The 24,101-nt window shown below is 37.0% G+C and overlaps 1 protein-coding gene across 10 annotated transcripts in view; it reads right to left on the reverse strand.

Moving 5' to 3' along the window:
* Positions 1–24,101, reverse strand: part of DST (dystonin) — a 558,535-nt gene that overhangs the window by 155,414 nt on the left and 379,020 nt on the right. For all 10 annotated transcript variants that reach the window (XM_004605867.3, XM_055134251.1, XM_055134257.1 and 7 more), the window contains 13 exons: positions 22,298–22,423; positions 21,313–21,465; positions 20,936–21,090; positions 20,624–20,750; positions 19,171–19,354; positions 17,739–17,896; positions 16,377–16,555; positions 15,518–15,656; positions 14,124–14,317; positions 12,900–13,062; positions 12,444–12,527; positions 9,222–9,329; positions 8,456–8,554 (listed from right to left, as the gene is read on the reverse strand). In XM_004605867.3, the coding sequence (XP_004605924.2) occupies positions 8,456–8,554; positions 9,222–9,329; positions 12,444–12,527; positions 12,900–13,062; positions 14,124–14,317; positions 15,518–15,656; positions 16,377–16,555; positions 17,739–17,896; positions 19,171–19,354; positions 20,624–20,750; positions 20,936–21,090; positions 21,313–21,465; positions 22,298–22,423 (1,869 nt within the window). The remainder of the gene's footprint in view (positions 1–8,455; positions 8,555–9,221; positions 9,330–12,443; positions 12,528–12,899; positions 13,063–14,123; positions 14,318–15,517; positions 15,657–16,376; positions 16,556–17,738; positions 17,897–19,170; positions 19,355–20,623; positions 20,751–20,935; positions 21,091–21,312; positions 21,466–22,297; positions 22,424–24,101) is intronic.

Genomic DNA, 24,101 nt, shown 5'->3' on the forward strand with positions numbered 1-24,101 from the left:
ATTTCTCCGGGAGGCCTTGAGAACAGAGATCCTTTCCCCGCTGGCTGTCAGCCAATACCCAGCAATAGGGCTATGCAAATCTTTTTTGGGAGTTAACCGGCTCAGGAGAGAATCAGCAAGTTCTGTAAGTGTGATCAGGCCATCTTGATATTTTTTGAGCAAGGACTGGTCAAGCGTTCCCTGCTCTGTAGCCTCATCAATACTGAACTGCAGCCCTGTTTTACTATCAGCCAGCACATGGGAAGGCTGCCCGTAAGATTCAAAGAAAGTGGCCTCCTTCCACTGATACTGCTGCCCTGAGAGCTCAAGGTACATACTTTTCTCAATCAGGTTTCTCTGGAAGGCCTCAAAGGCGGTCAGTTCTGCTCCTGTTTTAATATCTACCACAGAGATCCTATGTGTTTTCGCTACATTGAGATTGGAAATGTTCCTCTCTCCCAGTGGAAACAGAAAGCACTGGCAATCGACATCAAACACACACATTCGCAATAATTCTGAGTAGTACAGAGCTTGCTTGTTATTGGGATTAGGAAAAACTCTTGTGTTGCTGGAGGGCTCGTGTAAAAACTGCAGGATAGCGGTGTTTAACAACCCTTGCTGCAGAGCCATTTCTGGAGGCACCCGAATGCCTCTCACAGGATCAATGACACCCCCCGTGGCAATCTGGGCCTCCAAGATATGTTTGCCCTTCTGCCTATCAAGCATTCTACTCTCCATAGCTTGAAACACGGACAATGTCTTAGAAGAACATGGATACCCCAGAGCTGCCTTCTCCGCTTCCAGGAGCCTAGTTTTGAATTCCGGGTCGATAATTCCTTTAAGGATGGCGTCATCAACTGTGTATGTCTGACCTGACATAGGATCAATTATAAAGCCTGTTGCAGCCTGGGCTTCTAAAAATGCGAGAGCCATCATTTTATCGATTATGATTTTGTTGGCTGCGGAGGTGAACGAAATCTTTTCTTTTGTGGATTCTAGATAAAGCCCTGCAATTGAGGTGGCTTTTGTCAAAAACTTGCTAAGTGTTTTTTGAACTTCTTCAACAGTCTTCAGACCAAGTCGCAGCTGCTCGATTGTTTTCATGTCCAGAAGCCTAGCTTCAACCAACTGTCGGGCTGTCACAGAGCGTCGGAGTCCTTGGAATTGAAATTCATCATCCCTGACCAAACAAGCATCATCACTATCACCATTCTGCAAGGACTGTGGTTCTAAGTCTTTCTTTAGAAAGTCACAATTGACTCCACTGGTTGTTCTGCAACCTTTAAGCATCCATTCTTCAGCACTGGGCACTGGATTCTTTTCTTGTTTTAATGTCGTGACTTCTGTACGCATATCATACTGTTTGTTCTTAGCTATCTGTAACAGGAATTTATAAGATGTTAAAAGTTATCGAAAAAACATCAGGCTAATTTACTCATTCTAAAGCCAAGTATGATACCCAGTATAACAAAGAAGAGAGGGGGAGATTATTTATTTATTTATTTATTTATTTATTTATTTGCTTTTTGGGGGGGTTACCTCTGGCTCTGAACTCAGGAATTACTCCTGGCGGTGCATCCTGTGTGGGATGGGATCAAAGCCGGGTCAGCCATGTGCAAGGCAAATGCCCTACCCACTTTACTGAAACTCCAGCCTCAAGGGGAAAACATTTAAGGCAAGGAGGATTGATGAACAGGCAGAATTAATTTGAGAATCAAAATTTTCTTTAGATAATAATTACAATGTGAAGCTGATATGTTCTCAAATAACAGATGAAACATTGTGAGTGTAAAAATGTTACTTTTTTGCTTTTTTCCCAGTTTTTTCTATGATCATGTTTTGTCCAAAAGACAATGTCAGCAATATAACACTATAATCATTAAAAATCTATGTTTAAGATGAAGTTTTTAGGGAATAATAATTTGTAGTAAAGTTTTAAGTAAATCACTAGAAAAAGACAATACTGTTTTCTGATAAGACTCTACAATGCCAATGACATTTGACAATATTTTAAAGAAATTGTTCTAGCACAGAAAGGAAACAAAAGTAGAAAACTGACATTAGACGGCAGATAAGGTCTGAGAATATACCTCTAGTGGTGCCAAAAGCTTCACCAGGTTCATTTCGCATTTGTCATTCGGATAGCAAATAGGTAGTCTAGAACTGTATGGCGCTTGATCTCTTATCTTCTCTATCCCTGACAATCTTGTCATAGGGCTGGCCTCATCAAAAGTTATCTGGAGTTCAGTGCTTGTTTGAGAAAAATACTCAGAGTAACATTGCTGGCTTTTCTCCTTCTCCCGTGACAATCCCGGTTGCCAGAACTGAACCTCCTTTGGTCTCTGTTCAACAACCAGATGTGACCATTTTTCTTGTGATTGCTGTGGCTCTTGCGTCCATCTCAGCAGAGAAGACGTAGTCGCTGAGTGAAGTGGTCCTGTGCTCCGAGAGGAGAACTCACAAGAGTTCTGACACTCCTTCACGGCTGTATCAAACTCTGGCTTGAAGGTACAGTCTTTACCTGCATTCTTTCTTTGGATTTCACGCTGGAGCAAAGCTAATTGATGTTCATGCTCTTTCATCTGTTGATCCATTTTGTGCTTCAGGGTTTCAACTTCCCGCTTCTGAGCTAAAAGCTCATTCTCAAGCTTCAGACATTTCTGGTAATGATGGGCCTCCATGTTCTGCCCCTGCTGCATCTGCTCACGGTACTGGCGAAGTTGCCTCTCAAGTTCTTCGATGTTCGTTTTGTAGAGTTTAGCATTCTCTTGGGCTCTGCAGTTTTCTCGCTGAAGAGACACAAAGTCGAGCTTAATGCAGGAAATGTCATTTTCAGTAACAGCTTTGGAGTCCATGAGCTTCTCCATCTTTTTCCGAAATTCCTCTGCCGAACGTTTGAATTTCTCAGATTCTTCCTGAAACTGAACCATCTTTCTGTGGGTCATCTGCTCCTCGATGGTCTTCAAGTGGAGTTCATCTTGGACCTTTTTCAACTTGTTATTTAGCTCCTGTACTTGAGCTTGCTGTAGCTGCGCTTTCTGCTCACCTCGTCGCTTTTCCTCTTTGGAAGCATTTAGCTCAGCACTAAGATTTCTAACCTCTTTCTCTGTGTTCCGAATAATAATATTCTGCTGGTCACACTTTTGCTTAAATTCACTTACTAAATTTTGACTTCTGGCTAGATCATCTTCGAGGCATTTAATTTTTCTATGGTAATCCTGTTCTGTTTTTGTCTGTTTGTGCAAGTGTTCGTTTGTGTTACGTAACTGGTCTTTAAAACCATCTGCCTGAATCTTCAGTGTTTCGCATCTTTGCTGGATAGCTTGTTTCTCTAAAACGACATTGGCCGATTCTGCCTGAATTCTCTGCATCATTAATTTGGTTTCATTATTCTGTCTAGTAAGGTCATCTACTTTTTGTTTCAGGATTTCTGCGCATGCATTACTTTTCTCCAACTCTTCATTAAGCCTTTTGATTTTGTCGTTATTTTCTTTCTCAGCTTGAATATTCTGAAGTAACTGTGCCTGGCTTTTCTCAAACTGTTCTTTAAGATGGTCTGACTTTCTCTGGCAGAGTAACATTCTTTCATTAGAAGCTTCCTTCTCATTCTGGAAAGAATGAACTTGTGAATTTAAGTGCTGAATATTCCTCTCCGTGATCGCATGAGTCCTTGTGATCCTGTCTACTTCCCTTTGCAGTTTCCCTTTCTCCTGCTGAAGAGATTCTAATTCTACCTCGTAACTATGCTTTATCTTCTTAAGATCATTGGCTTCTTGCATGACTTCTTCGGCTTTATTCGTGGTTTGGTTCAACTGCCAATTCAGTTCTCTTAGCTGCTGGGAATATCCTTCCTCTGCCTGATCTTTCCTTTCTAACTCTAACTTGAGGCACCTGAGCGTATTGTTTGTTTCATCTAATTTTTCTTTTAGCAAACGAGCCTTTTCCTCCGATGAAGTTTTTTCGAGCTGGAGGGCATTGAGTTCATACTTCAGTTCTCTCATGTCCTTTTCAGCCTTTCGGTTGGCAATGGTGAGCTCGTCAACCTGCTGTTTGAGTTCTTCTGCTTTCTGTTTATCAAGATCCGTCTGCAGATCTGTTCCTCTGCATGACGTGGTCTGTGGGGCTAAACACGTGGACAGTGGATTTTCTCGACAGGAATACTGAAGTTCTGTGATTTTCCTCCTGGCTTCCAACTCAATCTTCTGTTTTTCCTTCAACTGCTCCTCCGCTATTTGTTTCTGAAAGGTTAGGTCTTTTTCCATCTTCTTTACCAGCTTTAAGAGTTCTTCTTCATTGTCTCGCTTCCTTCTTAATTCATCCATTAATTTCTTTTTCTGCTGCTCCAAGTCGTTCAGGCTTGAATCTTTTCGTTTAAGATGATCTTCCAGTGTCCTTCTCGTCAGAGTGCTCTCCTCTATCTGGTTCCGGAAATTCCGCAGGTTTTCTTCCACAGCTGCTCTTCTCGCTTCGGCGTCCGATGTGAGCTTCCTCACCCGCTCCAGCTCTCGTTCTGCAGCTTCCTTCTCTCTCACGATGGTCTCAAGCTCCCAGCGGTATTGCCTGGCTTCACTTTCAGCCCTGGTTTTCTGCAGAGCAATATCTTCAACATTTCTCTGCTGCTTTCTCAACTCATTTTCTGCAGCCTCTCTGACCTTGGGAAGTTCTTCCTCTATCTGAGACTTTTGTTTCTTCAGTTCGGCTACCATTTGCTCCAATTCACTGATCTTTCCTGTCAGTTTGTTATTCTCAATCATCGTTGCCTTCTGCCGCTGCAGCAGCTCTGAATATGCCCCGTGTTCAGAAGTCTCCTTACACATTTTTATCTATAAAAAATGTTCAAAAGTATGAGACCTGTTCCACTCAAGATGAATTTTTAAAAATATGAAGCAATGGTGATAAAAGTACTTACAAAAACAAGTGAACCCAAATGCTATCACTGCGCCTGTTGCTGCTGGCGTTACCACCACCATCACCTCTTACCACCACCATCACCTACTACCACCTTCTTTAGAGAGAGAGCATCAAAGAATCAGCAAGAGAAAAGGACAAAATTTCCTCTGTGACTGTTCACTAAGCTGAAGAATTTACTATTATTTTTGTCTCTCAGGAATAGGTTTTGATTTGAAAATTACCTGGCTCAGGATTTTTAGAGCAAAGACAATTATATACCATTATTCAAATTTGCATCAATGAGGAAACTGAGTTATAGGGAGGCTAAATAATTTTTAAAATTTAATCAATGGTTGAGTGACAACATAGAAATTAGACCACTCATACCAATGCTCATTCTGTTCTCATGGGCACAACTTAACACTCTACACTAAAACCATACCACATCATAGGAACCGATGGCATTAAGAATTTTAGTTTTCGGGGCAGGAGTGATAGCACAGCGGGTAGGGCGTTTGCCTTGCACGCGGCCGACCCGGGTTCGATCCCCGGCATCCCATATGGTCCCCCAAGCACCGCCAGGAGTAATTCCTGAGTGCAGAGCCAGGAGTAACCCCTGAGCATCGCTGGGTGTGACCCAAAAAGCAAAAAAAAAAAAAAAAAGAAAAGAATTTTAGTTTTCAACTTCTTTCTAGTCTGCAAAACATTTTAAAGGACCTCTACATCCCCTGTTTTATGGTCAAAGAAACAAAACACAAAATTTTGGAACAGTGAATCTCAAAAAAAAAAAATAATAATAACATGGAAAAGGAAGAAAATAGTATTAAAAAATTTGTCAAATTCCTTACTTGTTTACACATGCCCTGTTATGTGGGTTACAATAATGAGAACTGCTAATGCAAAGGCAGCTGTTGTCCCCGATGGCTTAAGAAAATATGTGCTTCATGTACTCACAGACTTTGTTGTTGTAAATGATATGCTTCACATGAATCCACCTTGACAAATACTTCTAGATACTCCATAAATACAAAAACATGTTAAACAGAAGTGATTTTACAAACACACCTAAGAATTCAGCATTTTGTAAAATAAGAATATAAGAAGTATCTTGCTCTATTGATGACAAATCTGACCTCAGCTGGGAGGAACTTACACTGAATATGGAACTCCATTATCAGGTTGGTTCATCCAAAAATACAGTTTAATTTCACTCTATTAATATCAGAAGGTTGTTAGTTTCCTAGGATAGTAACTTACAAATCATTACAAATATGAATTATTTAAATAGAAGGGAAGCAATTCTTCCAGGGAGCAAAGTATCTCCTCATTGAGTAGCTTTAGCGGATCTCAGAATTGGTATTATCTTTAATGCCTATTAAAGTGTCCTACATTTTATTCTCATTGGGGTTAACTCGTAATGACACTGTAGCCTTGAGTGAGACCCTGAGGCGCAGTACCTTGAAGCACTAAGTACATAGATACACAAAATTTATCTGTTTCTTAGAAATTTTGAAGCCCTTTTGGTCTGGATCCAAGCTTCTTAAAATGTGGGTTACAGTACCAATACCACCTTGGCCATGTAACTAAATATGGGTGTTATCAGAAATGACAACAGTAAAATGTTTCTGAGTATTCAAGGATCAATAATTAATTCAAAGTCAACCCTGTAAGGTTTTAGTGGTAGTGATTGCCCATTTGAAATTCTAGGGCAAAAAAGGAATTGTAAGTGAAAAAACGTTTAAGACATTCTGGTCTAAATAACTTGTGTTTAGCAAATTCTAGAAAATTGCTAAGAAACACTTAAATCATATTGCTGATTTATTTTCTTGTAGATGCAAAACTTTTTCACATAAAAATAACTTCCTCAAGTTTAACGTTTCCAAGGAGACATAATGTGCTCCATATCAGCAATTTAAAAATTTAATTAAATATAAAATATATATTCTGTGCTTAAATTTTAAATATAAAATATATTTTATAATGTAAAAATTCAATAGTTTGCTTGAAAAATAAAACTGAACAGCAGAAATCTCATTACTCATCCAATATCCACTACAGATATGCTACAAACATTTCACTAGCTTAATTTTACCTCCTGAAATTACTGATTCTATGCTTACCATGGAAATTTTGCTTTCAGATCAAGGCTCCTTACATGAGTTTCCAGAGATTTAGTTTCAAGAATACTACTACAAATTTTGGGTCAAAATAAGGTATAAAAAATCTTTTACAAAACATTTCACTACTATGTTTTGGACCTTAAGAATTTTTAATCAGGAGTATAAAAGATCTATTTTATAGTCTTTGTATGGTACTTTCTAAACTACATTGTTTTGATTTTCAAGTAATGATAAATAACTGACACTTAAAAGGATGACCAGCATAGTTTGGACTCGCCAGATATTTTTGAGAGTTGTATTAGTTCAGTCAACTACGAGTAGATTACTTCATCTAACATATTAAGGAAAGTGGTGACTCTTATATGTACAAGTAGATATATGCTACAAGGAAAAATGTTTACTTAATTATACATTTAACTACTAAATATTCAAGTTAGAAGGTGCTATTCAAAACAGAATCCAATCTCTTAAAAAGCAAATATGCAAAATATTTTTTTTCTCTCACAGAGGAGCAGTGTACTCCAACTATTTAGAGTGTTACAAATATCCCAGTCTTCCTTCCTATTCACAAAGGAATCTAGATAGAAAGCCTTTCGGTTTGCTACATTAGTGGTTTAGTTGCAGAAAACTGTTGATTCTGAACAGACTAAAATAGTTTGTAAAATCTGTTATCACATTCTTAGAAAGTATACATTAACAACTTTTAGACATTTACTACTATTTAGGTTCTCTCATTATAGAAACTGTTATACTCAAGTAGAGTTTTCTTCAGAATCTCAGCAACAGTCTAATTTCAAATAGCTAGTGCATTCTGTCTACTATTTTTGTCTGTTCTGATGTTAGGAATTGAAAGCAATAACAGGTTAATAAAGCATAGCATAACCCCTTCAAAATCAGATATAATAGTCTTTAGGACAATTATGTTTCTCATCAGTAACTCATTCCTATTTCTGAATATGTTAAGAAATAGAATAAAAGACACAGAAGTCATCCAATTTAGAATAGTACCTAAATAGTCTTCACCACACAACATAGTTTTGGCAAAGATAAGCAAAACAAAAATTATTAAAAAGTATGATCAACTTAAGTTCCTCCTACTGTTTATGTTTTTAATCTTTGAAAATGTAAATAAATTTAAAATGCAAAATTATGCAAAATCAAAACAGTATTGACTACACTTCAAAGAAATATACTTATCAACTGTAAGAAAACTGCTGAGTTCCACCAAAATACTAACATTTCATAATTTAAAGAGGAATGCAATGCATTAATCTCATTTAAAATCTGAAAGTTTAGAATATTCTTCCATTTTCAAGTTCATTGACATTTTATGATTCAATCATTACTTTCGTCAACTACCAACCATGCCAATTTATCATGATCTTATTTTTGTTTACCCAAACCAAACTATAATCCCTTTTCATTTGTAGTTCCATTTTAGTTAGTTGTTCATGATTAATGGTTACCTCCTCCTCTTCCAGTCTCTTTAATGAGTCACCAGCGAATTTAATATACTGTGTCATGAGGGTAACCAAAGCAGTATACCGGGTCCTGAGATCCATGAACTGTAAGGAAATAAAATAATAAAAGTATCAGCTCCAATTTTCCTAAATGAATAGAACAAATTCTAAGTAACCCTTTCCCCTGTGCTTTGTGAAATAAAGTCAGAGTTCACCATTAATGGTAATTAGCTGCAATAAGTAATCAGCTTATTATGGTGTGTTGAATGAGACTAAATGAAATGTTCTTCTTTGTTTAATCACGGAGTATATTTACTATTCTCTATGATTAATAATTGTCTTGAATAAAGATTTTCAGAAGGTTTAAAAAATACTTTATAAAATATAATAGTAAAGAGTGTCTGTGCGGGAAGAGAAAAAAATCTGAAATTTTACAGTGGTCAAAGATGCACCCCATTGTGAATATCTGAACGCCACTGAAAAAAATGGTGGTTCATTTTTTATTTGAGGGGGTCAGAGAGACAGTACAATGGGCAGAGCACTTGCTTTGCACCCAGACAACCCAGGTTCAAGATGGTCCCCCATATGGTCCCCTGAACCCTATCAGGAGTAATCCCTGAGCATCCACTGGGTGTGGCCCAAAACAAAAATAAACAGGTTTAAATGCTAAGTTTTCTATTTTGTATATCTGACAACAAAAATGTATGAATTAAAATTTTGAAAGTACCATCTCTCTTTCGTGCCCCACGCATCCCTTGTACACTTTTATTACCTCTTGAATAATGAGGTCTGCGGAGCTCTGCATTCTTCGGCGCTTCACTGGAGATTTTTGCTGTGAATCTACCATGGCGCGGTATGTCATCGTCTGTAATTCATAGTCCTGTGTAAGAAAGTCAAGAAGGTTAAGATAATTAAACCAAAGTACTAATAAGGTATAAGCTGTCACAGAGAAATGAAATTTAATTTGATTAAAGAAAAATATTTTAAGATTATATTCTTTTCCCCCACATTTTCTATTTATTACATATAAAACTGTGCCAGAAATGGAACAGAAAATTTATCTAAGACATAATTGTTAAATATATACACTTATGTGCCAACTGCAATTTAAAAAGAACTACTGAGATTTCAGACTCCTTGTAAACTAATAGCATCTGGATTGAGGTGAAGATAACCTAGAACACTTCAGCCAAACTTCAAAAACAACCACTGATATTTACATCAATTTTTTTTTGCACGGAAAGAGTATATTGTTGAAGAATTCAAACAAATCTCCTATAAGCAATTTTGCCATAATTAACCATTTATTTTTAAAACTTACAGGGAGTCATTTCCAACATATCTAATTCTATAAAAATACTGCTGTATCAAAAATGAATTAATCACAATTCATTCCATTGAAGAGCTGCCTTCCTTTTTTTAAGGTACTAATTCAAATTATGGGATAAAGACTACATTCTTAAGAATCTAATTAATCATAAGATGATTTCCAACATGGTAATAAAACCAGAAATATTTAAAGAAGTCAGGAAAAATTCATGTCTTTTTATTAGCTCAAATATCTTTTTAAAATTATTATTAACACCCTCAATATATGCTAATTATAACTAGATCTCTTTCTTTTAGTTAGGTCATTGATCGGAGAAGCTGAGAAATAAATAAGGTGCCAAATAATAACTTCACGAATTATGACAATTATCTGCCATGTTAGAAATTAAGACATTCTTCCATGAAAGAGGTGGCAACGTTGGGATGAAAGGAGGAAAATCTCACATCAAATGCCATAAGAACAAATTTCAGACCAACATATTTATTCATGTGTATGTGTAATATGCATACATATGTGCACACACATGAACACATATGTCCGGGAATGAAGGAGGTGAAGTGCATACTATACATGTGTTAAACTGTATTATGTAACAAAAATAAACAACCAGAGCCTATCATTTGATTTCACAAAGAATTACAAGTTGTCAGGGCTGGAGCAATAGCCCGGGGGTGGGGATGGGGGGCACACCCAGCTTCAATCCCCAGTATTCCATATGGTCCCCCAGCAAAGCCAGGAGTACAGGAGTAATCCCTGAGCATCACTGGGTGTGACCCAAAAAGAAAAAAAAAGAAAAGAATTCCAAGTGTCAAAGGTTAAAGTGAAGATTGTTTTAATTTCTTAACCTGCAGTGAAATGAACTGCAAAAAGCTCTAAAAAATGATGAGTAAAATAAAGAAACACATACAGACTAGGAGAGATTATTTTCCCAACACTTATCTAATAAACTATTGGTATCTAATATATATAAAGCACAGATAGAACTTTACTAAAGCATAGGTAGAACTTTACAAGAAAAGAAAAATGAAAACAAAGAAACAAAAAAATAAAACTACATCAGCCCCATCAAAAATTGGTGTGGGGGGGGGCGAGAAATCAACAGAAACTTCCTCATAAAAGACATTCAGATGGCCAAAAGGTATATGAAAAAAATGTTCTGCATCACTTGTTATCAGGAGAAATCCAAATCAAAACAACAATAGATATTATTTCACAGCAGTGAGACTGACACACATCACAAAGAACAAAAACAGGTGTTGGCATGGAGTGGGCAAAAGAAGGACCTTATTTGGTGGGAATTGGTTTCCCCATTTAGGAAAATCAATAGATACTTCTCCAAAAACTAGAAATTGAGCTTCTATATGATCCAGCAATTCCACTTCTTGGACATCTGCACTTATATGTTCATCGCAGCACTGTTTACAATAGCCAGAATCTGGAAAAAACCCGAGTGCCCTAGAACAGATGACTGATTGAAGAAACTCTGGTACATCTATACAATGGAATACTACGCGGCTGTTAGAAAAAATGAGGTCATGGCGTTTGCATATAAGTGGATCAGCATGGAAAGTATCATGCTAAGTCAAATGAGTCAGAAAGAGAGAGACAGACATAGAAAGATTGCACTCATCTGTGGAATATAGAATAATAGACTATAAGACTAACACCCAAGATTAGTAGAAATAAGTACCAGGAGGTTGTCTCCATGGCTTGGAGGCTGGTCTCTCATTCTGGGCAACTCAGAGAAGGGAACACCAAGTAAAATGTGGTCGGAGGTCATGCAGGGGAAGGGTGATGCGTGCCGAATATAGACTAGAGACTGAACACAATGGCCACTCAACACCTTTATTGCAAACCACAACACCTAATCAGAGAGAGAGATCAAAAGGGAATACCCTGCCATAGCGGCAGTGTGGGGTGGGGGGAGACGGGACTGGGGAGGGCAGGAGAGATGCTGGGTTTACTGGTGATAGAGAATGGGCACTGGTTAAGGGATGGGTTCTTGAACTTTGTATGGGGGAAACATGAGCACAAAAATGTATAAATCTGTAACTGTAACCTCACGTTGATTCACTAATTAAAAATAAATAATTTATTTTTTTAAAAAAAAGACCCAAGAACTATTCAGAAAAGACCTATGTTCACTACAGCATATTCATAATAGCCAAAATCTGAAAACAGCGAACATAACCAAAAACAGCTGACTAGATGAAGAAACTGTGGTACATATACATCATTGATTACTACTCAGTTTTAAGAAAAGATGAAATTAGGCAATCTGTTGCTACATGGATAGATCTAGAAAATTTCATGTTGAGTGAGGTTAGTCAAGGAGAGGGATATGGAATGATCTCTCTGACATATGGCATATAAAGAAACATAAGTTGTGAATAGCACGTGCCCAAAAGCAACCGAAACAGGAACTGATCTTCAATAGAAAGCTTACCACAGGGTGAGGTTGGGGGACAGTAAAAAGAGACAGTGACAATGGTAGAGGGAAGGGGACACTCTGGTGGAGGGTGATGTGATAGAGTGTTTTATACATCAACACTACCATGAACAGCTTGTAAACAACACAGTGCCTAAAATAAAACTTTTCAAACACAAATAACAGAAAAACTTAGGTGGTCCCATCTAAATACATTTGATATAACTGAATCTTACCTTCACTGTAGTTGAGTATTGTTCTGCATATTTCTGACATTCATCCATTTTACTTTGTTTCATTTCTATTTCAGACACCAGCAACTACAAAGACACACAGTTCATTTTAAAAAAAGAAAGAAAGAAATTCTATGATATTCATCTGTTTAAGATGCTCAGGAACTTAAAAAAAATAGTCACATCTTTTAATATTGGGCCAGAGCAATAATACAACACATAGGGCGCTTGCCTTGCATGCAGCTGACCTGGGTTGATCCCCGGCATTCCTGCCAGGAGTGATACTTGAGCTCAAAAGTAGAAGTAACCCCTGAGTATGGCCAGGTGTGACCCCCAAAAAAACCCAAAACAACAACAAATATAGTATAACTCCTATCCTAATGTGCAAATTAAAAACAATCAGATTTATGACTGACTAAAAGCACATATACCTTAATGTGAAAAACTGTATTTACATACCTTCTGCTGATTTAATTGTGTGGCTAGGGTTTTGCTATTTTCAGGCTGGTTTTCCTGAATCTTTCTCTGAGTAGTTTCCACTTGCTGAATCCAGTCATCTAAAGGATGATAAGCATCTCTGTAGTATTTCAGGGATTTGCCAATGCCTTCTAATTCTCGTAGCCTATTAATAAAATAAAAAGCAATGGTTCCCAAATAGTATTCATTACAAAGAAGGGAAGGTACTGAAAAGAAGGGTAACCAGGTCATTAAATACTGTAGTACTGTAATGCACTAAGCATGAGATGGGAAAAATAACAAGTTCAAAGCTACAGCCCCCTGAGGCACACCTCAAAGGCATTTCTTGACCATACTATTCTTGACCATACTATACTTCTGGAATTGGGCAGCTTAGTGGTTCAGATATTTCTAAGAACACAACTAAAAAATCAAAGGTAAAAAGCAGGAAAATTGCAAACATAACCATCATTACTATCAACCAGCCTATCTCTGAGTTCTTACCAACAAGGAAAGTCAATGAATGGCTTGATGGGAACTCACGAAACTTTGTTAAAAGTGCTATTTTAAAACTTTAGTTTCTATTATCTAAAACCATTATGTTAAACCTTTTACATGTACAGAGATAAACTAGCTATCTGAACATAACTTTACTTCTCAAGAATGGTTACTACTATCATGAAAACATTTATTTGCACTAATATATACAGTAAATTAAATGAGAAAGAGCATTTCATTTTAAGATGAGCCCTAAAGCTATCCCATTTCCTTTCACTTTATTACACAAATAATTTAACTTTCTCTGTCTTTAATTACCACCGTAATTCTGTCATTCTGATTTCTTTATACCTCTGAAACTTGATAGACTGCTACACATAGAACTGTCAGATGCACCATTTTTGCTCTTATTAAGTGCTGGCTATTTACATACTATAAGACAATAAAATTAAATATATAATTTCCTTCAGAAATGGCAACTATATTATACAAATACTGAACACATCAAAAATTTTATTAACATAAGAGTTGAAAAATAGTTTAAACATCTTAACATCAGAAAAGAAAAATAATTAGGTACATTAATACAAATATAAATATAGAAGCCAACACATGAAATAAACTATATATTTTATTAATATATTTTTAAAATAATCCAAATTTAGATTTTATTTAAAGTATACAAATAGATATAAAATTGGTGCTAAAAATGAAAAAATATAAACTAACCTGTTGTCAATCTGAACATGAACATTTTGCCACCTTTCAACTAATTGATCTGCTTTTTCTTTGTGCCAGTCAAAATCAAGGTCCCTTTCTTTGTATGTCTTAAACATTTCATCACTGATGGCTTTAGCTTTCTGCAACTCATCCTCTAATGCATGGAACACCTCTCTCTTTTCATCTACTTCAGATCTCCATTGCTAAAATAATGTGATAAAAAAAAGTGTCAGTCACTCAACAGGTAAACATATTGTTCCCTTTCACTTTACAAATTATTTTACCATGGCATTATACCTGATAAAGGAAAGAATATATTTTGCACATACAAGTGCATTAGACTGAATGTAAACTAAAATATCTAACTGTAATTTGATTTTTAATTAAATATAAATTTCATAACATTTGATCTAAAAGGATCTGTGTATAAATAAAACAAAAATATATTCCATAAGCCGGTTGAAGCTACCTAGCTGTCTTTTTCCAATGCTTATTTTAAAAATATCTGCTAAAATCTTTTTTCACTTTTTTTGGACCAAACCAGCTGTGCTCAGGGCTGATAACTGGCTCTGTGCTCAAAGATCACATCTGGTGGGGTTCACGGAACCATGTGGGTTGCAGGCATTGCACCTGGGTTGATTGCAAACAAAGCAAGCAAGCACACCCCCTGCTATACTCTATATACTGCTATACTCTAGCCACTCCCTATCTCACCATTAACAATAAATTCACAATTAAAAATAAAATATAATATTTTCAATTATTTTAATAGCTTTATTCAGCTTGATAAGTAGAACAAATGCAGATGGGTATCAGTGCCAAACTTTTCCTTTTCTTTTGTTAACTCTGCTATTCACCTCAATTTCTTAACATACATACTTCTTCAGTAAAAGAACTTATTACAAATTATCTACCTTTTAATTTCAATTCCCTTTGCTGATAACATCAATAAATTATGAAAAAAAGAGAAATATTTAGGGGCTGGCCAGTTAAGATGGCTCCAAGAACTGGAGCACAAGTGTTCATACCAGAGGTCTGGGATTGATCCCCCACCTAGCACACAACATGGTCATAGGAGCACTACCCGAGTGACCCTCCCAACCCACAACCCCACTCAAGCTTAACATAACCCCTGAGCACTGCCACGTGTAGCTCAAAGACCCTAGCTCACAGTCACAAAAGTATTTCAAAAATATTTAAATAAGACAAAATCAAGAAATTAAAATTGACTTAATTCTATATAGTCAATTTTAGAAAACCATAGTAAATTATATCTAGTAAACTGTGGCACTAGGAGATCAAACCAAAGGAAGTAAATGCATTTCAGTCAAGATAACTAAATGTTGATGTTTGAAGATCTAAAATGCTACAGGATGAATATTATCTTCAAAGACAGTCCATACCTTTAAAGTACTTATTAGGTTTTCGATATTATTCTTGTCAGCTATCACTGCTTCTTCTTCACACAGTTTAGTTTCATAGAGTTTTACAAGAGCTTCTGCAGACTGAGTGTTTTTTAATACCAAATTAACAGTTTTCAATCTAAAAAAAATTAAACAATTGCCTTTGTGTAAACATTAATTTTTGTATAATATTTTCATGAAGTACTATTATAGTGTACTGGGCTAGAGGGATAGCACAGTGGGTTGCACGTGACCGACCAGGTTTTGATTCCTCCGTCCCTCTCGGAGAGCCAGCAAACTCCCGAGAGTATCCCGCCCGCACAGCAGAGCCTGGCAAGCTCCCCATGGCGTATTCAATATGCCAAAAACAGTAACAACAAGTCTCACAATGGAGACATTACTGGTGCCCACTCGAGCAAATCAATGAATAATGGGATGACAGTGCTACAGTGCTACCATTATAGCATATAAGGTAGCAGGTCCTTTGTCCTGGAGCAGTCACAGGTTTGCTAAAGGGTTATCCCCCTCTACTTAATAGACACCACGGATTTAAGCTGATGTTCAACAAAGAAGTACTTGGCAAGAGGTATGAGATCCTTTTTTATCAAAACTCACTTAAGTCAGACATGTAAGCCTCAAGAGCTAAGGCAGCAAAATGACAAGTAAAATGTAGGGCAGTCATAAATTATGACCTAATGACTGGGCTACATTCCATTTCCCATGAAGAAGGATCAAAAGCTAGAGAAATCTTTAACATGTTGGTGATTAGGATAAAAGATAACGAATACGTCTAGTTCATTAAATACATTATGTGAATAATACATATCCATATCCATATAATTCTTCTACGAATCCGTACTTGTCAATGTAGGTAGAAGACATAGAATAGACTTGGTTCATGCTCTGAATGACCACACTGAGTTCAGATCGTAAGGTTGGAACTGACGGAGCATTTGCCGCTTGACTGAAAAAATCTTCACATTTATTTGTGATTGTTCCTAAATCATCTTTAAGTCGCTCCAGCTCTTTCTTTAGTTTCTATACAACAGAGAAGCAAAAAGAGGTACTAGATTAACTCCCCAAATGAGATATCTTTCTTAAAGCAATTTCAAAGCACCCATTTTACATTATTCTTATTGACTTAAATACCTACATATTTCTTTTTTTTTTCTAATTGAGTCACCATGAGATACAGTTACAACACTCTTCATGACCAGGTTTCAGTCTACAATATTCCAATACCCCTCCCTCTGCTAGTGTACATTTCCTATCACCAATGTCCCCCATTTCCCTCCTGCTGCCCCCGACCCTCAGTCTGTCTCTATGGCAGGCACTTTCCTTCTCTCTCTGTCTCTCTGTCCCTCCTCTCCTGTCTCTCTCTGTCTTTCTCTCTGTCTCTCTCTGTCTCTCTCACTCACTCTCTCTCTCCCTCTCTCCCCTCCCTTTGGGCATTATGGTTTGCAATACAAAAACAGAGGTTATCATGTTTGTTCCTTTACCTACTTTCAGCATGCAGTTCTTACCCAGAATGATCATTTCCAACTATCTTTGTCATGGTGCTCCCTTAGCTATCCCAACTATCTTTTCCCCAAGCACTTGAAGCAGGCTTTTACCGCAGGCCAATCCTTCTGGCCCTTGTTTCTACTGTCCTCGGGTATTAGTCTCATATTATGATTTTTTACATCCCACAAATGAGTGCCATCATACTATGTCCTGACTCTCTCCTTCTGACTCATTTCACTCAGCATGACACTCTACACGTCCATCCATTTATAAGAGAGTTTCATGACTTCATTTTTCTAAACAACTGTATTCTATTGTGATAATCTATATATTTCTTGAAACTGTTACAATCACTATTAAAACTAAGTTTATGATCAATAATTCCTTTATTGTTTATCACTTCAAGTCGAAATATCTAACTCAATGCTTCTGTATCGATGCTTTTGTATATGACAACTTGATGACTTTTACAAAAAGACCGTATAATTTGCATCATTACAGAAAAAGGTACATATATTTCTGTGTTTTAACCTGAGTCAGAGGAAACTTATTTAAATAACCCTGGTTTATTATTTTTTTTAAATAATAATCAGACCTCATGAAGTGACTACTGAGCAAAGTTAGAATATGTAAAAAAGTCACAGGTATCAAAGATCAGGATCTAAAGACAGAAAGTCACCTTAAGTTAATTTTTTTCCGTTATATTTATAAGTCTCACCTCCTGCTCTGTAATTCTCAACACACTTTCATGCAAATCATCTCTTTCCAGTGGAGTTCGGATCTGTCTAATTAACCGATCTTCACAGTTCTCCAACCGAAGTCTAATGTTTCGAACTTCAGAGATGTAAAGATTATAAACAGATTCCTCCTGCTCCTCTGTAAAAATATAATATTTAGGTAAGTAGGTGCGCTGGTGATGGGTGTGGTACTGGAATTATGTACAAGGGAAAACATCAATAAAAGTATACTGCAAATCACAGAAACTTAATAATTAATCAATAATTTTAAAAAATACATATAATGTTTAGAAAATAGCTTGTTTTCTATCTTTTGATGCTCTTACTCATATCTTAATATATTATCATCACAAACCCACCTTAAGGCTATATAAAAATCTTAAAGAGAGTGGACTTCACTTAGAGTTAGGAAATTTCCCTAATGACTTTTTTTTATTAAAGCAATTTTCCATTTTTTATTAAAGTAATTTTAATTGCTTTTATTAAAGCAATATAATGTATGGCTTTATTTTGTGTTCAGACAATAAAAGTTAATTACAAATAGTTTCAAATGAATTCTAAAAATAAAATCAGTATCTTTCATAATGAACTATTAGGTAAATAGTGTTTATGTTTAAAACAATGTTAAGTAAAATATTATTGGTAAAGTTTTTGTCTCCAAGCAACCGTGAAAGAGTTCAGAACTGAGTTTGTGCTTAAAAGCTAACGAGACAAGATCTTTCTCTTTAATCTTTATGTAAAATACAAGTAGTAGTGGGAAATCCCGACACCTTTGTCTGAATATTGCTATGAATTTCAAGTCCTTTAGGATGGAATGTACATGCTTCACATATACAATCCCTGGCACCAAAACTAAATATTACTTTTAATCTCAAGTTTGGTACATGGGGAGGATATATAAATATAGGTATATAGATATATAACACATATACATACTAAATCTTTTCTGATGTAGAAAACTTTTCAATCTCAACATCACATCACAAAATGGTGAAAATGTTGAGAAATGGCATTTTTTTTTGTTCTTTGCGGGGAGGCCACAGCCAGCAATGCTCAGGGGTCACTCCTGGTTCTGCATTCGGGAATCACTGCTGGCAGACTCCGAAGATGGAATGGGATCCCGAGGATTCAACTAAGGCTTGCTACAAAGCAAGCATACTACCCACTATACTATCTCTTTGGCACAAAAAGAGTAGCATTTTTAAAACAAACATTAAGAATTTGTCATGCTATTTGATTGCATCATTAATTCATCATTTAGAAATAAATGGACTGCTTTTTTGCATCTCCCTAATGCAAACAAGCTCTCAGCATTTCAACTGTATCATAAGCTAAGTAACATAAAACACTTAGGACTGAAAAAGTCTAACCTACACACCTATGGCAAAAAAGACAAGGATTCCCAGGATTTACCTCTTTCTGCAGATTTCAGAAGTTCTTGATAGTACTGCTTACATACATTAACCTCCTTTTCTAGTTGTGTTATATCTGAGCCGGAAAATATTTGGGATTCCTGACTATCTTCCAGAAAATCTTCAAATCGAGACTGTAGATTACTCAGAACTTGTTGGTGTTCACCAGGTAACATGGTTTTTATCTGAAGGGCATCAAAGATAAATAATTAAATGTGTGTAGTACCAAAAACTAGATTTATACGAGACTGTTACAAGTTGGTTTTACAGCATTACATCCATTTATATTAATATTAATAAATAAAAGGTCGACTTGAAATTAACTTTTTCTCATTAGCAATTAAGATTTTGAAAGATAAGGAAAAGCAACACTATCAATAAATAAAATCAGACAATACCAAACACTGTATCTTTTCTCTCTTTCAAAGGCACTGAGTGAAATATGTAATCTGTTGATTTCCTCAATACACAAGTGCCTTGCAGGTATTAACAAACATCCAATAAATTTAATTAATATTTCCATTAACCTGCCAGGCTCCTTTCTATTATAAGGCCACAGAATCCTCAAAGTTGATTATAGACTGCAGTTATAAGAACAAATCAGAAAAATACTGCAAATAAAGCAAAGAGGGGCTAGAGCAATAGTGAATACAGCAAGTAGGGGGCTTGCCTTACACACCGTGAACCTGGGGACAAGCCCTGGCACCACATATGGTCCTCCAAGGTGCACCAGCAGTGAACCCTGAGCAGAACCCAGGTAAGCCCTTGGCAACACCAGGTGTGGCCAAAAAAAAACAAAAAATATTGACTCAAAGGTCCCACCCTCAGAAATTATTCTGATATGACTGCCATGGCTTTGTTCTGGCATCAACCATGTTATTAGAAGCATACAGTTAAAGAAATACATTAGGAATTGAAAGGCATTCAGGACTTTCAAAGCTGCCCGGGTGTGGAGCCGAAGGGAGAGTACAGTGGGGTGTAGGGCAGACACTTGCCTTGCACAAAGCCAACCAGGGTTCAATCCCCGGCATTCCAGATGATCTCCTGAGTACCACTAGGTGTAGTTCCTGAGTGCAGAGTCACAAGTAACCCCTGAGCATGGCCAGGTATGAGCAAACAAACAAACAAAACCCAAAAGTTCTCCATGTGATTCAAATAAGGAGGAAAGTTTGAGAACTTCTGTTCTAGAGTTAATGCAAGCTCTATCCTTATAAAGGTACCCCATATATATATTTTTTTTTCTTTTTGGGTCACACCCAGTGATGCACAGGGGTTACTCCTGGCTTTACACTCAGGAACTACTCCTGGTGGTGGTAGGGGGACCATCTGAGATGCTGAAAATCTAACCGGGGACATCCGCGTGCGAGGCAAAACACCCTACCTGCTGTGCTATCGCTCCAGCCCCCATATAATTTTTTTTAACAGGTTACACTGATATGTGAATTTATACTTACAGAAGCCACATTGCTCGCACGAATTCTGTCAATTTCATTGACGAGGTAATGCCAGGATACCACACTCTTCATGTTTATGTGAGACTCATGCCAAAGAGTCAGGACATTCTGGTACTGCTGCTCAATTCTGTAATAATTAAAAGAATATATAGATTAAGGCTTTTCACGCCCCCTAAATACACACTGCAATTTTTCTTACTAGTGAAATACCCCACATTCACCAGTTCTCCATCTTTTTGATCCTCTGCCCGCTGACACAGCACTGACAGTACCTATCGCCCAGGTGAGTCTCCCAAGCTAAGACACACATACCTGTTTGCAAAATCAACAGCTTCTTTGTTTGGTGGGGGAACCGTGAAGCACACAGAAGGGACCATTGCCTCATTCCCAGTCGGGCTGATGACCTTCCACTTAGCACGATGAGAGTTGCTGGCCAGAACACATTCATCATCTTTGAAAATAGTTATCTGGTTTTCAAAAAGAACACAATTACCTGATGCTGACTAAAAGTTTTCCACATCCTATCTTGGGTCATGTGTGTGTGTGTGTGTGTGTGTTGGGCTGTGTGTGCATGTGTGTGTTAAGATTAAAAAATAAAACCCACTGCAGTACTAAAGAAATAATACATCTCATTTTAAAAATATATGCTTAAGGACAAAATTTGATCTATTTCCAGGAACTACAAGTACCTCAATTTGTCTGTAGTCACAAATAGCCTTGATTGGAATAGAAGTCTTGAGCGGGCAGTCAGGGTTCCTTGGCTTCAGCTGAATTATTGTTTTTGCTCTTCCCATCAGGCTTGCCACTGTACTTTTATACTGCAGAAGTTCTTCTTTCTCTTCCTGTGTAATAAACAACATGAACTTTAAAAAGTAAAAGACTTGTACTCTCTGTTCTTACGGGGCATTATACACACTTAGCTTCCTCACAAAAGCCTTTCCTGACTATCTGGTCTGTCTTCAACCCCTTCCTACGTTGCCTACATTCATCATCCCATGTTTTGTTTTGTTTGGAGGGCAGGGGAGGAGGGAACTGCACACCCAGCAATGCTCAGGGGGTGACTCCTGGCTCTGCACTCAGGAATTAGTCCCGGTGGTGCTCGGGGGACCATGAAGGATTCCAAGGACTGAACCTAGGTCAACCACATACAGGGCAAGAGCCTTAACTGCTGTACTACTGCTCCGGCCCCCATCTTCCCTTGTTTTATTCATTTGGTTGGTTTTATCCCCCGCCCCCACCCCCGCTTTAGCATTTAATACCACATAACATTTGTCACATTTACATTCTCTTTCTCCTTCTAGCATATGTACCACAGCAATAACAATTCGTGCCTGATTCCTTCACCTCTCTAACTCCTGCAGCTAACTATCGTAGCTGAGATCTAGAAAGTCTCTAACAAGTACTTAACAGAATGAACAATGACTAAACATATACACACTTAGAACATAGCTAATGCATTTTAAAATATCCAGGATATGACATAAAAAAAATACTGTGTTGTTACAAAAAGCACTAAAACTGAATGTTTAAGTGTTAAAGAGTTCGAATGAAAAATGACATGGAGATAGTAAGAGTATCAGAAAAATACAAAGTTCTGAATATATAAGAACAGAATAAAATAATAAATGAATCCCACTTCACATCGGTAAATGGCTTTGACTTCTAAATTAATACCATTGATTCCTGAACCAGGTCTTCCAGCTTGTGAATGCTACTTGATCTATCACAGCTATATTTCCGCTGGATGGCATCTTTTAGATACTTTAGGTAATCAGTAGCTTCTTTGGCATCATCAAAAAACTAGGGAAAGATGAAAAACGGCAGTTAACAAAAACACTAATTCAAAATGATCTATACATACCCAGATTTATTGCAGCACTATGTACAAGAACCAAAATTGGGAAACAACCCAAGTGACCAACAACAAATGGCTAGATAAAGAAGCTGCATATACACAAAATAGAATCCTATTCAGTTATAAAAAAGGATAAGGTCTTGCTTTAGACTACAACATGGATAGAACAGGGGGATGTGATTCTAAACAAAATAAATCTGGAGAAAGAAATACTAGATGATTTCGGATGCCACAAGTATACACAGAAACAAAGCAAGGGACAAGATCAATATTTGTCAATCTTTTTCTAACCATGATCCCCTTCAGTGTTCCTGTTCTACTGGGTGTCCCCCTAGTCTTCTGCTGTGGTTCTCCTCATTTTTATTCTCTTTTCACCTGTAGTCCCCATGGAATATTCTGGGGGTCTGCACCCATATACCCTTTCAGTTGAGAAATGCAGTCAAGAAGAAAATAACCAATGAAAATCAACCTTAAGACTCTCAACAACAAAATGGAGGTAGACACACATAACCTTAAGAGAGTGCAATTGAGAAGGTGAAAGGGGCAGGGAAGGATTCATAGAGTGGCATAAGGATATTGGTATCCATCCCAAACAAATCTTGGTGGTATATTGTGGAACCATTGTACCCCGGAAACAGATACACATTTATATTCTGGTGCACTTTTACATTAATAAATGACTATCTTTTAAGATAAATAAATAAATAAATAAAATGACTAATTCTTTCATAGTAAAGTATATTAAATATCAGTAAGGCACAGAGTCAAAAAATTTGAGCCCAGGAATTCTATGTATAGGCCTCTGAAGCAAAAATGGAATAACATCGCGATAAAATTCAATAGTCACAGCCATATTTTAACCAAACAATCTTGAACTTAGGTGGTTATAAGCATCAAGTGTCCAAGCTCTGGCCCAATATTATTTTGATGGAAAGTTTGTTTTCCAATTCCTAAATGGAGAAAACTTCCAAAATCATCTTAAAAATTTTGAAGGAAAAAAGGTCTCTTTGTAATAAAAATGCTTCCTTAATTCAGAGATCCATTTGGACATTTTAAAGTTATTTTTTTAATATTTTAAATTTTATTGAATCCCTGTGAGATAGTTACAAGCTTTCATGTTTGGGTTACAATCTCACAATGATCAAACACCCATCCCTCCACCAGTGCACATTCCCCATCACCAATATCCCAGGTATATCCCCCCTTTCCCACCCTCCCCCTGCTTCCATGGCAGACAATATTCCCCATTCTCTCTCTCTACTTTTGGGCATTATGGCTTGCAACACAGACACTGAGAGGTCATCATGTTTGGTCCATTATCTACTTTCGGCACACATCTCCCATCTCGATTTCGATTTATTCCTCCAGCCATCATTTTCTTAGTGATCCCTTCTCTATTCCATCTGCCTTTGCCCCTCTGCTCATGAAGCAGTCTTCCAGCTATGGGGCAATCCCCCTGACCCTTAGAAGGACTTCACTCATTTGTGGAGTATAAAATAACATCACATGAAGCTGACACCCAAGGACAGTCAATAAAGTTGTTTTGAATGGCTTTCCTCCTACATATTTGTCCTTTCAGACTTGAACCCTCAAAGGAAACATTTCCATTCATCTCCCTTTATA

The sequence above is a fragment of the Sorex araneus genome, chromosome 4 (genome assembly GCF_027595985.1).
Source record: "Sorex araneus isolate mSorAra2 chromosome 4, mSorAra2.pri, whole genome shotgun sequence".
NCBI lineage: Eukaryota > Metazoa > Chordata > Mammalia > Eulipotyphla > Soricidae > Sorex > Sorex araneus.